This window comes from Bison bison, unplaced genomic scaffold (assembly GCF_000754665.1).
Source record: "Bison bison bison isolate TAMUID 2011002044 unplaced genomic scaffold, Bison_UMD1.0 scf7180017864456, whole genome shotgun sequence".
Taxonomy (NCBI): Eukaryota; Metazoa; Chordata; class Mammalia; order Artiodactyla; family Bovidae; genus Bison; species Bison bison.
Window position 1 is genome coordinate 16,345,653 of NW_011495018.1, and position 18,564 is coordinate 16,364,216.

The window sequence follows — 18,564 nt, forward strand, 5'->3', positions numbered from 1 at the left end:
AGAACCCCAGAAACGCACGCACGGACGTGCGCGCGCGCGCACACACACACACACACACACACAGCTCCAAATGATCCATCTGCTGAAGACATCCACCACTCACTTCATCCTGGTGTAGGCTATTTTTGTTTGCTATGTCTTGCAAGTTCCTATATTGGAATCTTTTAAAGAGTACTTTGGTTTCCATCAAAAAATGAAAAACAAAGCACTGTGGTTTTCTATTTTATACCTATTGCCGGGCTGTGTGCAAAGAAATGCTCAATAAGTGCTGATTTAATTGCCCTCTTACAGATCATGGTTTATGCCACGTGTAGGTTTTTCCGTGCACATTTTTACTGATGGGTACACATTTATAATCATGAAGTCGATTGTGGAAGGGGTCATATTCTTTAGAATCCAATGTTTTTCTGAATCTCTTCTCTGCAAACCTGTATCTTCTTACGTGAGTTTAATTACTACATTTTCAAATTCTCTCTGATGAATTGAAAGATGGAGTGATGTCTCTTGTAAGTTTTTTTTTTAATGCTTCTCTTCTTTTCTTGGCAGGGTAAGCAATAGCATTATGCTCTTACTGGAAACGTTAGTCAATAAAATGTATGTGACTTTAATTAGAATGCTGGGAAGTACTGCTGAGTTGAATCATTTAGTTAATGCCATGAGCTGAGAGGCTTTGAGCATTTATGTGCAGAGGGTCAATTTCAGTAAATTGAATATATATGGGGAATTTTAATATTTTTCCCAGGTAACTTTTTACGTAGTATTCATTTTAAGGTCCAATGTTCATAAATATCTGTGAAGCATCTCCCCTGAAACAGACACAGAAATGAGAGAGACCACCTTTGCTCTCAAGGAGTTCACAGTCCGGTGAGTTCTTTCATCTTTCATTCATTCCCGTGGCCTCAACCCTCACTTTGCTGGATGCCACAAAGCTACATCTCTGGCTTTGACTTCTCCCCTGGGAGCCACAGCAGCATGCCCAGTTTCCTACTGGTCACCACTCCATGGATGCTCTGATGACATCTTAAACTCGTTACATCTGAAATTAGTTCATAATCACCTTTTCCACCCAAACTCATTCTCTTCCCCATGTCTCTTTTCTCAATGGCTCTACTTTTTTCCAGTCACCCAAGTTCTAATCTTTGGGGGTTCTAACCAAACCCCTGACATGACAGTTACTTCCCCCTGACTAAGCATCCCCCTCCTTTTATTCTGGTCACTTGTCCATTGGAGTCACTGCCTGTGAACAACACCCATGCTCAGAGTGACTGGGTGTATGAATCCATGCAAGAGAGCAGTGGCTCAGTGGGACACCCTATATTTGTGGGAAGATCGCAGAACGATCTTGTTTTCCTTATCTCAGCCTGGACTGGGTCTTTCCCTTTCCTTTGTCCTCCTAAATGCTCATGCATAATTGACTACCTCCCCATTCCCACTTCTCTTTCTGATTCAGTATTTGCAGACAGGTAGCTCTTCCAGTAGATTCTCTCCCTCAAGCACTGCCCCTTCCAATTTGGCATAGCCTGTAGTTTTCCCATCCTCTAATACCGTCCACTTAGGCGGCCCCTGGATCGTGGCCTGCCCCAATCAGTGACATGATATCAACACTAGTATGTTTTAAGACTCCAAAAGTAAGTTTTGCATTGCTTTCCGTTTCCAAAAGTTCATGAACTGGTGTTTACTGTGGGATAATAGGGGCTTCCCAGGTGGCACTAGTGGTGAAGAATTCACCTGCCAATGCAAGAGACTTAAGAGATGTGGGTTCGATCCCTGGATGGGGAAGATGCCCTGGAGGAGGGCATGCAACCCACTCCAGTATTCTGGCCTGGAGAATCCCATGGACAGAGGAGCCTGGTGGACTACAGTCCACAGGGTCTCAGAGTTGGACACGACTGAAGCAACTTAGCACGCAAAGCACTCCTGGGATAATAACGTCAGATGATTTCTAGCATACTGGAGAGAAGCTATGATTTTTGCACTGGGGGAAATGGGAGAGGCAAAATGTAATGGGGAAACATGGATGAATCTCAAAAACATGCTGATCAAAAGAAGCTGGGGGAAAAAGGGTACATACTGGGTAGTTGTATTTATATGAAGCTCTAGAATGAGAAAAGTGGTGATAGAAAGCAGAACAGTGGTTGTTCTGATGTGGGGGTGGAGAGTGAGTGGGACAGAGCACAGGGGATTTTCTGAAGAGAGGGATGAGTTCTCTAGCTTGACAGAGATAGGAGTTACATGGGCAAAAGCATTTGTCAGATCTCATTGATGTATACTTTTCACTGTAGATAAATCTTAATTTCATGAAAGAAACAAAAAATTAAGGGGAAAAATCTAGAGTAAAATGCATAGTAGTATCCTACTAGTGATTAAAGATAAATAAATACATAATATAGGTATAAAGAAAGCAATGTAAGAGAAAAGGCACGCTCTTGCATTTGTGGCAAGGAAAAAGGGTGGTCAGATTTGCTCTGGAAGTACTGCTGTTGGCATCATACACTGAGTATCTGAGGATAATGGCTGTTTTGTGGTGGTTCATAACAGAAATTCCATAATTAAAATCCGATTCTGCAAACAAGAAAGTATGAATCTGGTATGTGAAACCTTCCGATGCTTCTAAAAGTCTTCCGCCCCATTCTCTTTCTTTAGTACCTGAAATCTGGAGGTGATGGCACCCCACTCCAGTACTCTTGCCTGGAGAATCCCATGGATGGAGGAGCCTGGTGGGCTGCAGTCCATGGGGTCGCCAAGAGTCGGACACGACTGAGCAACTTCACTTTCACTTTTCACTTTCATGCATTGGAGAAGGAAATGGCAACCCACTCCAGTGTTCTTGCCTGGAGAATCCCAGGGATGGGGGAGCCTGGTGGGCTGCCGTCTCTGGGGTCGCACAGAGTTGGACACGACTGACGAGACTTAGCAGCAGCAGCAGCAGTACCTGAAATCAATCACAACTGTTACTGTTTGGTTTAAGTTTGGTGAGTAGGAGGGTTTACATCATAGGCTTGTAATAACTAGTACATAGATCCCAGACTGGTAACCATAGGCCACCACAGGCCTGTGAACATGTGCTGTTTTTTGTTTTTTCTCTTTTTTGGTTGTGGCAGAGATATACAGATAGTTTTTTTTTTTTTTTTAATTACTTGCAAATGTTTGAAATTGGAAGAGTTCACATAAAAATCTGTTGCTACTGCTGCTGCTAAGTCACTTCAGTCATGTCTGACTCTGTGTGACCCCATAGACGGCAGCCCACCAGGCTCCCCTATCCATGGGATTCTCCAGGCAAGAACACTGGAGTGGGTTGCCATTTCCTTCTCCAATGCATGAAAGTGAAAAGTGAAAGTGAAGTCGCTCAGTCATGTCCGACTCTTTGCGACCCCATGGACTGAAGCCACCAGGCTCCCCCATCCATAGGATTTTCCAGGCAAGAGTACTGGAGTGGGGTGCCATTGCCTTCTCCCTAAAAATCTGAACACTTGGCAATCCTTAGCTGGCATTCTGAAACAGCAGTAATTGCCTGGATCTGAGTGGTGGCTCCTTCTTTAGGTAGATAACATACTTTACACACAAGTATTGTTACAAGTATCACAAGTATAATATCTCAGGACCAACCTACTGCCTCAATTGTTGTTTTAATGTCTATTTTCAGTCCTGTAAGTGTTTGAATAGGTAGCCTTTGAATTAACATGTATAGATCCCCTCCTAAGTATAAGAGGCTACTACAGGCTTTAGCAGATACACAAAGGAGATACTATTATTATATCCATTTTACACACAAGGCAACCAAGGTTTAAATAAGTGAAGAACTTACCTGAGGTTGCCCACCAGAAGCAGCAGAGCCAGGATCTGAGTGAGGTTTTCTTAATCCAGAGCCCATGCATTTAGCCATCACATTGTTCTCCTTTGTTTATTTTTAGCTTTGGTTTCATCCATTATTTAGTACCTACCTCTGGTTGAGTTCTTGTACATATCCTTATGATTTGTTTTCAGAGTAACCCCCGGTCTCCAAACTCTTGATTCTGCATCCTTAGCGGTGAAAAAAACTTACCTATTTATGTTTATTATTTACTAATAAATGATACTCTTTTGATCTATGTTAATATCATATATAGTCTAAAGCATATATATTTCTAAAATGTTAAAGAGTAAGATGTTATGTATATATTTATACAGAGAGAATTTTCTTTCTACACCACAATAAATTATCTCTTAGGTATTGCCTACCCTGTTTTGACCAGTACATGAAGCAATGCCTGGACCATGATTCTGCCTGAAGACATCTCTCATGTCAGAGACTCCCAATTTTGTATCCAATAACTTGTCCCTTCTAGATAAAGGGTGCAGTAGACAGTCACCACATCAGTCCAGATTATGGAAAGAACAAAATTCTCCTTTGTTAGAAAAACAGTTGTCCGTCTGTAGCCACTGTGCTCTAAAACCTTTTACAGCCCTGAACTTCAAAATAGCCAGTGGCATCTTTTATTGCTATTACGGTCTCAGACTGGCCTTTGAGCAGCATGGGTTCTTTTCAGACCTCTAATAGCGACTGTGAATTTAATCTCAAGAAGTGGAATTCCCCTCAGGTCTCAGTTTATCAGTCTGAGCTGTGGGGGCTCCCTGGAGAGCTTGCCATCCTCGGGTCTCATGGGACTGCTGCTGTGATTAACAAACTGTGGTTAAAAAGGACTTGGAGAAAAGCAAGTGCTGAGAGAGGCAGTGCAAGAATGAGTCAGGGTGAAGTACATTCGTGGGTATGTTCTAGGAGTTTTCTTAGAGTTCTCACACTAAAGAATGGCATGAGCAGGGTTTAGCAGATAGGTCTTGTGCTAGCCATGTTACTTCTCTGAATAAAGCTGTTTATATGTGGATGGGTGGGTTCTACCTTCTAAGACCCTACCTGTGTTCCCTGAACTTCTTTCCATCAACTTGTATGACTTGAATAAAGCTTTTCTCTGGAGCATTCTGTTTGGATTGTTCTTTTCTGTCTTATTCTAATCCCCTTCTTCTTCTTTTTTTTTTTTTAAATTTAGATCTTTGTATTTTGTATTGGGATATATCTGATTAACAATGTAGTGATAGTTTCAGGTTAATAGTGAAGGGACTCAGCCATACATATATATGTATTCATTGTCCTCTAAACCCTCCTCCCATCCAAGCTGCCACATAACATCGAGCAGCATTCCATGTGCTATACAGTAGGTCCTTGTTGGTGATCCATTTTAAATATAGCAGCATATACATGTCCACCCCCAGCTCCCTAACTGTCCCTTCCCCCCAGCAGCCATAAGTTGGTTTCAGATCGAACATCCTATTCTCCAGAATCCCAAAGCACCAGGCTGACTCAATCTTTCCTTCTCAGGCACTTTCATAACCTCAGAGCATGGCATTGAGTGTATGATGAGAGAACAGGCTTGACACACACGCCCTGTGGACTCCCTAAAGGGAAAGCCTTTTTGTGTGTAATATTGTTGCGAATGTAACAGAAATGCACAAAGTTGTCCGTGTAAACCCTGAACCATAAATCACTTCTTTTTCTGAAACACATTATTTTAAGACAGAAAATTAAAAGGTACCATTAACTGCATTTCAAATCTCTAAACCAAACCCCTCCTCCATCTTTTATTTCACAAACTATATTGGCTCAGGGAGATTTCCTGGAAAATGGAATGGCAACCCACTCCAGTGTTTTTGCCTGGAGAATCCCATGGACAGAGGAGCCTGGTGGGCTCCACAGTCCATGGGGTCGCACAGAATCGGACACGACTGAGCAACTAAAACAACTTTCATTTTTTCACATACACTGGGGTGGATTTACTGAGTTGCAGGATAGTTTGGCATATACTTACCCATGTCGCCTGCTAATTTACGTGCTCTCAGAAGGCCCCTGTGGTACTCATCATTAAGGCAGCTAACACCTGGCGTGTCCCATTGGCGGCACTCAGTACATGTTTGTGGAATGAAGATAGCTGCCTTAAACAAAGGATGCAGAAAAGCCTGACACTGCTTTGCACCAGCAGGTCTCCTGTTATATTCCGTATGTGTCTTATGTCTGTCTTGTGACCACGAACTCCAGGGAGTTCCTCTTGGAAGTCAAAGTTGAAGTCCAGAGGTGAATGAGCTTTAGAAAAATGAGGTGAGCAAGAGGCACTGATTACAACATAGTCAGGAAATAGACTGTTCGGGAGGAATAGATTGACATTTTCTAGTAACTTGACAGTGAACATGAGGTTTGCCAGAGTGAGTCGGAGCTACTCTGTGTCGAGATGGATGAATTATGAATACTTCAAACCATGCTGCTGGATCACTCCCCTCTGCAGCTTTCCTCCTGGGAGGGCCCTGGCAAGGAAGCAGAAACAGGCAGGCACCACACACCTGCTCCAGGGCCAGCACCTCCGTCAGCGGGGCCGCGGGGAAGTGCTGACAGTGAGCTTTCTCGTTCCTATGCTCAGCTATTTATCCCACCGGCAAGGACAGCCTGTCTCCTAATGACCAACCACTGGGACAGCTGCCTGTCGGGCATGTGCCTGTTGCCTAGTGCGTCCCAGTCCAGTGGCACTTAGGTAAGCTCTGACCAGCAGGAAAATAACCACATCCTGCAGCCGCACATGTGGAAACAGGAGTTCTCAGACCACTAAAGCACTTACTGATGACCATGGTGTGTTTTATCCTAGATATCTGCCTTCTATCCAAGTATGGTATACTCGTATGTCACAGTGATTTCTGATCAAGAATTGTCCAGTTCTATTTATAGGATCCCAAGAAGCTAGTGGGATAAACGGTAAGAACCTGTCTGCCAATGCAGGAGATGTGAGAGATGCACGTTCAGTCCCTGGGTTTGATCGCCTGGAGAAGGAAATGGCGACCCACTCCAGTATTCTTGCCTGGAAAATCCCATGGACAAAGGAGCCTGGCAGCCTACAGTCCACGGGGTCACAGAGTCGGACGCTACCGAAGCGACTGAGCACTCATGGAGCAGATAGTATGTGTAGAGTCCTGTGTGAAGGAAACAGGATGACAGAGGCAAAACTCCTGCCCTCCAGAAGCTTACAGGAATAAGACAGTCTACAGGTAATCGTGTTATAGAGCAGGGTATAGAAAATGCCATGGCAGAGCTGCTTTTGAAGCAAAGACAGGAAGAAATTGATTCTAGCTGGTGGGATTTGGGAAACCTTGATGGAGAAGGCAGCAGGTGAGCTGCATTTTTAAGCACAGGTGGATTTTTGAAAGATCAGGTGGGAGAAGGTTGAGGTTTGCTGGGAAAAGAGAAGAAGCACAGAAATAGTTAAAGATTGGGGAGTATGAGGTGTACTCAGAGCAGAAGGTTTGGCAGTTGAAGGAGACCCCAGGCTGGCGGGCTGGGATCTGTGGTCAAACGTAGTGCTCTGGTTCTAGGAAACAGATGCATGCAGCAGCCATATGGGCTTTGAGCTCCGGGGATGCGTGTGACCCTTCCCAAGCCGATCCCCATCTGTGGCTGCTTCCGTGAAGGCATTCCAAGCCCGCCTCTCATGGCTGTTTGGAAATCTTGTCTATGAAGTGTATTGTCAGAGGGTAATCTGAGACACTTGCTGTCTGTTAAACTAATTATTCTTCAGTCCACAGAGTGCCTTGGTGCTCTCAATCCTGAATGCTCAGCAGATTTGATGTAGTATCTGAATTATTAATGGACACGATATGGAACAGGGGGCTTGGCTGCTTGTTCCGTTTTGAGCAGGTCTTGGACGGGTGGCATTACGGGAAGAGAGGCAGCTGCTTGCAGAGTGATGGATGAAGCAGGACTTCCAGAGGAGCCCTACCCAGACAGGAGCCTGTGCCAGTATGCTCAGAAAATCACAGCCTGCTTTGGAGGAATGGGTAAGACCCCTTAGGCATGGGGCTTTGTGGAGGCGATGCATAGGGTTGACGTTGCAGGCCAGCAGGAGAACTAAACTTAAGACTTGCTGGTGGCAGGGAACAGGTGTAACTGCTGGAGCAAGAGACACTTCATGGGTCAAGACATCACTGTCTAGAAGTTTGATGGTGCCCCTTCTTCTGAGTACTCCTGCTTAAAACACTGCTGTTTGTCTGCTTACTCTGTTCTGCTCAGCAGCGAAGACCATCCCGAAGACTATGAGCTTCTGCAGGTGTTTTAAGTGGACTTGCTGAGCTCTTGTGTTTGCTCCCTTCTGATTAAAACAAAACCCCAAACTGAAAAGCAGGTGACCTCCTTGTCACTGATGAAACCACAGGCTGTAAATTCATTGTAAAACTAAATCCCATAAAAGTTAGCATTTAAAAAAATTGGCATTTTAAAAATTTTTTATTGGAGTAGAGTTGCTTTGCAATGTTGTGTTAGTTTCTGCTGTACAGCAAAGTGAATCAGCTACATGTTTACATATATCCTCTCTGCTTTGGATCTCCTCCCCAATGTAATTTTCTCTCTTAAATTTTTTTTTCTTATCAAAAAGCAGATAAATTTTAGCAGATGATTTAAAGGTGGAGGAGGGACATTTGTCTGGAAAAATATAAAGACTTAAATCATTACATGGAATAAAGTCAGAATTCATTTGCACAGAATTGCAGGGATTGACCTGTGACTGGTGAATTAAGAGTAGTTAAGGCATCTGTCCTCTAAGCACTGTGTAACCCCCAAAGTGCTTGGCTCTGAGGTTGGGGTTCATCTCACTATTGAGGTTCCACAGTGTGTAAAGGCAGAATGCCCAGGGTCTCTCAGGGCTGGGTTAAAGCTCCTGGTTAACTTTGCCACTGACAGTTTCTTTTCTTTGCTTATCATAGACGAGCTTGTTTAGAAGCAATGGAACTGTTGCTAGCAGTGTTAAGAATGCCTATCTGATAAGATATGCAGGCCACCCAAGCAAATTATGCATTTGTAGTTAGCATTAGCTTCATAGTGTAGAGTTTGTGATACCTTCGTTTATAACCACATGAACTGTCCCAGAAGCCACTCCACTCCTTTGTAAATGCTGTGACTGTAATTTGACATGAACTGTGGCAAGAGGCTGATGTTGGTACAGCAATGGAAGACATGGGTCCACTGCTGCTTCTTTAAGGATCTTCTCTGTACTGTGTTTTCATGGCTGTTGTGTGGGTTCCACTGAAAAAAATATTTTTAATACTGGAGGTGTGGCCTCTGCAGGGTGTTTACCATGAGCTACATGGAAGAGGTCAAGCTAAGAACTCTAGGCACTGTATAAAGAAGGATGTAGCTCCTGGGTGCCCACTGTCAGAGCTGGCCCCAACCCCCAAGCAGCCAGTATCTGAATTCTTCTCTTTCCACCACCTGAAAAATAAGTCAGCACCTCACATTTACATATAATCAGACTGTCTTTAAGAGCAAAAAAACCTTTGGTGTTCTCATCAGCCTTCTTTATGATTCATCCTGATCTAAAATTCATTAAGTAGATAAAACTTCTTATATATAATCCTTTTATTGAAGAAGAATTTAATTTTTTCCCCTTGTATAGTCTGTCAGAACATAGCCACTTTTTAACTACATATATGGATCTATGCTGCTGCTGCTGCTAAGTCGCTTCAGTCGTGTCCAACTCTGTGCAACCCCATAGACGGCAGCCCACCAGGCTCCTCTGTCCATGGGATTCTCCAGGCAAGAACACTGGAGTGGGTTGCCATTTCCTCCTCCAATGCATGAAAGTGAAAAGTCAAAGTGAAGTCGCTCAGTCGTGTCTGACTCCTAGCGACCCCATGGACTGCAGCCTACCAGGCTCCTCTGTCCATGGGATTTTCCAGGCAAGAGTACTGGAGTGGGGTGCCATTGCCTTCTCCAATATGGATCTATAAACTTGTCCAAAAATTTAGGAGTTGGCTGACTAGATTCTACTGATACAACAGCTAAGCACTGAGATGGAGTCAGTGCTATAGGATTCGTTTTAGGGGGCAATGCTTGACAAATTTAGGGACCAAGAAGGCAGGACAGCTTTGTTATAGAATAGTTATACTTTTGCTATAGAAAGATGCTGGATTAAAAAAAAAATCTGTCTAAAGTCTGTGTTTGTGAATCATTAGTGTATCCTAGAGCCTATGTTTTGAGTGACTATGTCTGGCTTCTCTATATAAGCAAGTATATATGTTTCACAAATAGACCATGTGAACAAACATGTAAGCAGATAGATCTTCTCAGGTTTTCAGTTTGCAAAGAGCAGTCCTATAGGAAAGAAGGAATTAATGGTTTAGGGCAGAGGTTCTGACACTAGTAGGTTTATTAGGAAAACATAAAAGAACCTAATAAGTCTACAGGACCCCAGGCATCTGTGTTTTAAACAGATTGGTTTAGGAACCACACTTTGGAAACATTTGATAAAATATCTTAATTGTACATCCTAAGGCTCTTTGAAATAAACAAGAAATAGAACACATACAGCGTGTTTTGTTGTCATTTAGTCACTCAGTCGTGTCTGACTCTTTGTGACCCCATGGACTGTAAGCCTCCAGGTTCCCCTGTCCATGGGATTCTCCAGGCAAGAATACTGGAGTGGGTTGCCATTTCCTCCTCCAGGGGATCTTCCTAACTCAGGGATCGAGCCCAGGTCTTTTGTATTGCAGGTGGATTCTTTACTATCTGAGCCTCCAGGGAAGCCCAGAATACTGGAATGGGTAGCCAGCCATTTCTTTCTCCAGGGGATCTTCCCAACCCAGGGATTGAATCCACATCTCCTGCATTACAGGTGGACTCTTTACCGCTGAGCCAGCAGGGAAGAACACCCTGTTTTACCTACTTTGAATGCTGTTTTTAGAGGAAGATCTTGGAAGGATTTTTTTCTGGGGGCAATGTTGATATAGGACTTAATCCTCCAAATTTAAGAAGAGAAATTTCACCACGTGACTACGGTACTAGAAGCTTCCACACTTCCACCCTCTGTATCTCTGGCCCAATCTGGATGCCTCTGGGGCAGTCTATCGCTATTCCCACTGTGCTTCCCATTGGCTTAGAATCATTCTAGCAAATTTGAATTCTCTGGTTCTTGAATTCTGTTGCCAAATCCTGCATTAAAGATTGTTATTCAGTTGCTAAGTTGTGTTCAACTTTTTGAGATCCCATGGACTGCAGCATGCCAGGCTCCTCTATCCTCCGCTGTCTCCTGGAGTTTGCTCTAATTCATATGCATTGAGGTGATGATGCTATCTAATCATCTCACCCTCTGCCACCCTCTTCTCCTTTTCAGTCTTTCCCAGCATCAGGAGATTTTCCAATAAGTCAGTTCTCTGCATCAGGTAGCCAAAGTATTAGAACTTCAGCTTCAGCATCAATCTTTCCAATGAATATTCGGGGTTGATTTCCTTTAGGATTGACTGGTTTGATCTCCTTGCAGTCCAAGGGACTCTCAGAGCCTTCTCCAACACCACAGTTCGAAAACATCAGTTCTTTAGCACTCAGCCTTCTTTATGGTCCAACTCTCACATCCGTACATAACTACTGGAAAAACCATAGCTTTGAGTATATGGACCTTTGTCAGCAAAGTAATGTCTCTGCTATTTATTATACTGTCTAGGTTTGTCATAGGTTTCTTTCCAAGGAGCAAGCATCTTTTAATTTTGTGGCTGCAGTCACCATCTGCTGTGTGATTTTGGAGCCCAAGAAAATAAAATCTGTCAATGCTTCCACTTTTTCTTTTATCTTTGCCATGAAGTGATGGGTCCAGATGCCATGATCTTTTTTTTTTTTAATGTTGAGTTTCAAGTCAGCTTTTTTACTCTCCTTAATAAAAGAAGCAAATAATTCTTTTCTCTGCTTCATCCCTCTGTAACTTTATGGAAAGACCTGATGCCTGTGATAGAAACAGTTATAGCTTATGAGTCAGGAGACCTGACTCCATCCTGGGTGTGCTGTGTTGTCCTGGGAAAGCCAGTTAGTATCCCTAAGGCTTACCTTGTGCACCTTAAAATTAAAAGTCTGGAGAAGATCCCTGTTTCCTGAATGTTGGTCCTGATCTGGGGAACTTTGAGTAATACTGGGCCTCACCCCCAAAGAATCTCATTTAGAGGTCTGAGCTGGTGCCCCAGTCTCTGTATTTTTCAAAAGTTCTAGAGAAAATTCTTGCATGCAGTGATATTTGTGAACCATTGGAGTAGCTTATCTTTGAAGACCCTTCCAGCTCTATAATTCTATCCTGTTTAAAGTGTGTAAGGGTTTTATTGAAAAGAAAATGCTATTAGAATATAATATCCCAATGACAGGAGAAGGAGTGTGGTTTTATTCATGCTGACTTGTGACTCTTGTGTGGTATTTCAGTCACGTGCTTATTAACCTGACTGAGTGGGTGTCAAGGGTAAAAAGTCATTACCAGCCTTTGTACATTTGCTGCTTTGTACATCAGCAGCCTAACTGTGTGATGCTGCTGCTCGCTTATAACTTTATTAATTCATGCAGCCACCTTCATGGTAATTCTCTCTCATCATGTGATTCTGCTAGAGATTCTGCAGTAGCAGAAAACATGTGAAACAACGTTAAGAATATTATTGCCATTGGATTAATGGAAGGAGGCTGAAGAATTTTCATGACACCAGGGGGAGGGGAGGGTAGAAAATGAGAAGGATTATTTACTGTGGCCTGGAGCTAGCTTGGTTGTTAGTTGTAGCTGAAGAACTTTTCTTGAGCTCTCTCCTCCATGAGAGCTGAAACACAAGAGAACTTGGAATTACTATCCTGAATTTTTTCTGATATGCATTTTTAGATTCATATCAATAGATATGCCTATTCACAGCACTCTTACCAGATGATATTGAATATCCTAGGAATGTCTGTGGGTGAATCTTTTTCGCTATTGAAGCTATGTCCTTTCTCTTGCTCTGGATATTAATCTGATTTTTAACTCTTCATTCATGTCTCAGACTAAAATAGTCTTGAATTCCTGGTAGTTATTTTTTTTTTAACCTGATCATCTGTGTATACAGAGCTGTACCTAAGCCCTTGAAGGTAATCACTTAAATACATCTTCCTTAATCTTCTTTGCTGGGCAGTGAGAGGAAAAAAAACAATAAGGAGTCAGGAGAGTTGTGGAGAAGCACAGCTTCTTGGAAGCCTGGTATCTATTTCTCATTTCTTTGCAATCTGTGCCGAGATGCCTTGCTTCCTTGGTTTAAAGTCTCTGGGGAAATTGTGCAACTCGGGCAAAGGCAAAGCCACCTCATCTGCGAAAACCAGCACCAGGGGCTCGTGCAAAAGGAGACTGGTTGTCGAGGATGTGAGTTTCCCCGGGAGCCCCGCCCCCGCTCGCAGGCGGGCCACCATCACTCACTTGTTGTATCTGCATCCTGATGTCTGCTGCACGTTTGAGCACTTGTTGAGCAACCCGGGTCCTCTTGGTAAGTAAAAGAGCCCACTCTGTATGTGGCTTTGTGTTTTGTGATTGGCATAAGTAATAAAGTGCTGTCTAGAACCATTCTTCCATGATGTATTCTTCAAAAGAAACACTATCCTGGATATATAATTGATGGGGTGAGAGTGGGAGGAATGGAGAATGTAACATAAGTACAGTCATGGAACTAAATTCTGAGGGTATTTTTGTCCATGATTTCACGATCTCAGTTACAAATATGTCTCTTTCCAAACTTGATAGTTGGTTGTAGTTCAGTCACTCAGTCCTGTCCGACTCTTTGTGACCCCATGAACTCCAGCATGCCAGGCTTCCCTGTCCTTCACTAGCTCCCGGAATTTGCTCAAACTCATGTCCATTGAGTCAGCGATGCCATCCAATCATCTCATCCTCTGTTGCCCCTTCTCCTCCTGCCCTCAGTCTTTCCCAGCATCAGGGTCTTTTCCAATGAGTCAGCTCTTTGTACTAATAACAGTCTATAACAGGAAGTGTGATGGAAAAGAGGGCTTCCCAGGTGGCACAGTGGTATAGAATCCACCTGCCAAGGTAGGAGATGTGAGAGATATGGGTTCGATCCCTTGGGTTGGGAAGATCCCCTGGAGTAGGAAATGGTAACCGGCTCCAGTATTCTTGCCTGGAAAATTCCATGGACAGAGGAGACTGGTAGGCTACAGTCCATGGGCTTGCAAAGAGGTGGAAAAGAAAGATCTCTATTGATAGATGATTTTCTTTCATATAATATAGGATGAATGGAAAAGAGATAGTCAAGGCAACAGATTGCTACTAGTAAAAAAGGACCTAAGTGAAGTTGAGATCTAAATTGTGTTAACCGCCGTAGGTATACTTATGAAATATTTAAAAAGAAAAGAAAAAGAAAGGATGTGAAATGTTGAGAGAACTTGTTGAGGCTTCTTTTCAGTGAAGCTTATTAGAAAGAGGTCACTTATCTATCGGCCTGGGAAAGAAGTTGAGAAAGCCCAGTCTGAGGACAAGAGTTATTACACTTAAGAGTTCTCAGACTTGGAAATTATGATTTCTTTATTGAGAAGATGCTCACTCCTTGTCAAAATCAGTACTAGAATTCATATAAGAAGCAGAAGGCTATTAGACATGGTCCCTATAAACATGTGAAGATGACCCCAAAGAGCAAGAAAACAGAATATATACCGGATAATTCTTTGCTAGAGAGGATGGCACGATTGGATTAAGGCTAGGTCAGGGAAGGGAGTTAACTTATACTAGGGTGTTCTGTTTTCAATTAATTTTTGAACAGCTTTATTGAGATATTGAGATGCTTTATTGAGATTCTTGTTCCTTGGAAGGAAAGCTATGACAAACCTAGACAGTGTATTAAAAAGCAGAGGCATCGCTTTGCTGGCAAAGGTCTGTCTAGTCAAAGCTATGGTTTTTCCAGTAGTCATGTACGGATGTGAGAGTTGGACCATAAGGAAGACTGAGCACTGAATAATTGTGGTTTTTGAACTGCAGTGCTGGATAAGACTATTGAGAGCCCCTTGGACTGCAAGGAAATCAAACCAATCAATCCTAAAGGAAATCAGTCCTGAATATTCACTGGAAGGACTGATGCTGAAGCAGAAGCTCCAGTACTTGGGCCACCTGATGTGAAGAACTGACTCATTGGAAAAGACCCTGATGCTGGGAAAGATTGAGGGCAGGAGGAGAAAGGGACAACAGAGGATGAGATGGTTGGATGGCATCATTGACTCAATGGACATGAGTTTGAGCAAACTCCTGGAGATAGCGAAGGACAGGGAAGCCTGGTGTGCTGCAGTCCATGGGATTGCAAAGAGTCACACACGACTGAGTGACTTAACAACAACAAATTGAGATACAATTCATACATCATGCAATTCACCGAGAGGCTGGCTAGGAGATCGGTGTTAAGGCAGGACAGGATACTGATCTGACAGATGCTGACAGCTCTTTGACTCTCTCACTCTTTAACAGTCTTTATTTCACTACTCCAGGCTCATCCTTTTCAGGGGAGCAAGGAGTAGGGATAGGGAAACCATGACTTCTGCCCTCAGGCCTCTTACAAGCCACTCTAGGAGAAATTGGTTCAGAGCCAGCTGACCACGCATATTGCAGGAGTTTAGGGCACCTCTCTTAAATATCGGATTCCCGTGCTGGTGGATACCTAAAGTCCCTTTATTGAGTTAAAAAAGTTAATTCATCAATTAGGGGTAAAAACAAAACATGTAACTTTCCTCTGGAACTAACAATTATGAATGAATTTGGTGCTTCTGTTCAGTGACTCTACTAAAAGAGATTCAAATAAAATGTTTCTGGAATGAGCTGTTGATGCTCATTAAAGAGATAAGGTCTGCCAGTAGAGAAGGCAGGAAGTCAGGAGGAGACCAGGTAACCTGTGGCCGAAGGAGAGTGTGTTGGACAATAGCTTGTCAGTAGTTTCAATCACAGGGCAACAAGAGAATAGACAGTATCAAAGAGAGCCTGGGTAAAGGAAAATGTAACCTTCTCTAGGGTATTGGTATCTTATTGGGGGCAGATAAGGAAATCTGGGGAATTAGTTCGGTGTGTGGGCTTTGGGGTTGGACATTTCAGAATTTAAGTTCCAACTCTTCAACTTATTCAACGTGTTGTTTTTGGGAAATTAATGTCTCCAAGTGACAGTTTCCCCATCTGTAAGGTATGCAGAAGAATGCACACTTCACATGATTGCTAGGAGCAGGTCCATCCCCAGGGCATATGGGTTCCCGGGCAAATAGTTTTTGTGAAGATCCTGTTTATATAAACAGTTTTAGTCACTCCAAGTCAATATGTCAGCAGTCCAACCCTGCTCAATCAAGGTTAAAAAACACCATGCCAGCCTCAAAGAGTGATTGTTCACCAAACTCCTCCTGGAATTGGGCTGACTCCAGCTCCTGGCTGGCTAGAGTGCCTCTAGGCATCTGGTCAACCCCCTGCACAGCATGAGAGGGACACAGAGGATCATCAGAGAGAACTCCAAAGAGGAGGCTGGACTGCCCGGCCTAGATAGCACTGCTGGCTCCAGCCCAGGCACCAGAAAGAGATTTAGATATATTTTTCCTCCTGTCTCTCTATTTTTTTAAAAAACCTTTTTATTTTGTATTGGGATATGTGTGTGCATGTGCATTAAGTCATGTTCAGCTCTTTGCGACCCCATGGACTGTAGTCCACCAGGCTCCTCTGTCCATGGAACTTTCCAGGCAAGAATACTGGAGGGAGTTGCCATTTCCTTCTCCAGGGGATCTTCCCAATGCAGGGATCACACCCCTGTCTTTTGCTTCTCCTGCATTGGCAGGCAGGTTCTTTACCAGCTGAGCCACCAGGGGAGCCCCTGTATTGGGATATAGCCAATTAACAATGCAGTGATAATTTCAGGTAAACAGTGAAGGGACTAAACCATACACATACATTTCTATATTCTCTCCCAAATTGCTCTCCCTTCCAGGTTGCCGCATAACACTGAGCAGAGTTCCATGTGCTCTACAGTAGGTTCTTTCTGGTTGTCCATTTTAAATGTAGCAGTGTGTACTTGTCTGTCCCAAGTTCCCAAACTATGCCTTTCCTCCATCTTTCCCCCCAACCCAGCAACCGTAAGTTCCTTCTCTGGGGACTTAGTTTTTATATAACAATAATTCCAGTTCCAGTGTTGGTTCTGCAGCTTCATGATGGGGACTTAGACATTTTTGGAAGGTATGGTTTAGGGCCAGGGCCTGTGCTTGCTTGAGTCTAAAGGCAGCACCGATTACAAGGATTAAACAAGAACATGCACATCAGAGGTGTTTGCTACAATGACACACACAAACACCCACTAAATTTTAACTATAATAAAAGTACAATGAACTCATTCATTATTTTGAAAGCAATGATTTCTATTGTTTATCTTCCATGGCTGTAAACCAATAGAAGTCCAGTTTCCAGGGCTGCTGGGGCCCAGGAGTTTACACACAGCACAGGAAGTGGGGTTCCCAGGAAGCCACCATGTGAACTTAAAGTATCCTGTTTAGGACAGGTGCTTGAAGGAAGCCCCTCCTCCTGTAGTCATCCGTGTTCCTCTGTGAGCAAAGCCCCACAGTGCTCAGGGGCAGCTCCTGGCAGGACACTCAGGGATATTTGGCAGAGGCCTCCTGCAGCTGCCAGAAGGACCTCAAGATGCCACAACTTCCTGTTTTTGTCTGGTACTCACTCCTGTTTTGAGCTGTGCAGGGCTCCACCTATGTGTCTCTCTTCTTTGTCATGCTCAAAACAACCCCTGGAAGTCGCTAGAGGAGGAACTGTTTTCCCCATTTCAGAACAGGAAAGGAATCGGCAAGAAACTAGATGTGTAGACAAAGCAAATAGATAAGTGAACATTAAAAAACAGCTTCTGCATGTGGATCTGATTGTTAGCTCTGATCGTGGATGCCATACCATTCTAGAACCAGGGTCATTCATTGAGGGCCTGCTGTGTGTCCAACATCGTGCCAAGTGCTTTATAAGCTCCCCCATTTAACATTCTTAAAAACTCAACAAAGCAAGCACTACTTTCATTTTCATTTTACAGATGAGGAGAGTGAGGCGTATGCAGTTAAGAAACGTGCTAAAAGTCACGTAGGTATTAAGTGAAAGAGCTAGATTTGGACTCTGGTTGGCCTGACACCCAAGTTCATGGTCTTAAACCATGATGCTGTAAGGCCTCAACCCGGGAGCTTAAGGTCAGGTCATCCATAGAAATTGCTAATCTTTGGCACACTTTAATTTTGTAAATAATAGTGCTGATGAAGTACTTTAATAACTCAGATCTGAAGCTTCTTTTATCAAATAAATTGGTTTTTCAAGGAAAATTAGCAAACATTTCTTTTTCCTAGTTCATGATTACAAGCTCTCTGTATGGGGTTTTCTTATCACCTTCCGGTAGAAACTTAGAGTAAGTTTCTGAACCTGTGTTTCTCTGACCTCCTGAGCTTTTGGGTCCAGTACAAATGAAAGAGGCATATTTAGGGCAATTACCTTCTCAGCAAACAAACAAGAAGAGACTGGCACTGTTATCAAAAGCCCTAAGGTTATAATGAAAGGATTCAATGATTATGTTGTCAGCTGAGTCTACATCCCAAAGCAGAAAGTTCTGGACTGAATACCAGTGACCAAAACAGAATTGACAGTCCCCTCCCTGGTAAAGCAGTTCATATCCCCTAAAATAGAAGGTGATTTTGCTCTGGTTCAGGGACCTGCTGTGTCCCTCCTATAATCT

At 43.3% G+C, this 18,564-nt stretch overlaps 1 protein-coding gene across 1 annotated transcript in view; it reads left to right on the plus strand.

Moving 5' to 3' along the window:
* The first annotated feature begins 7,726 nt into the window (after window positions 1-7,726).
* Window positions 7,727-18,564, plus strand: part of ABLIM1 (actin binding LIM protein 1) — a 216,003-nt gene continuing 205,165 nt past the window's right edge. Inside the window, exon 1 of the mRNA XM_010859295.1 lies at window positions 7,727-7,848. Coding sequence (XP_010857597.1) covers window positions 7,758-7,848 — 91 coding nt within the window. The 5' untranslated portion in view covers window positions 7,727-7,757. The remainder of the gene's footprint in view (window positions 7,849-18,564) is intronic.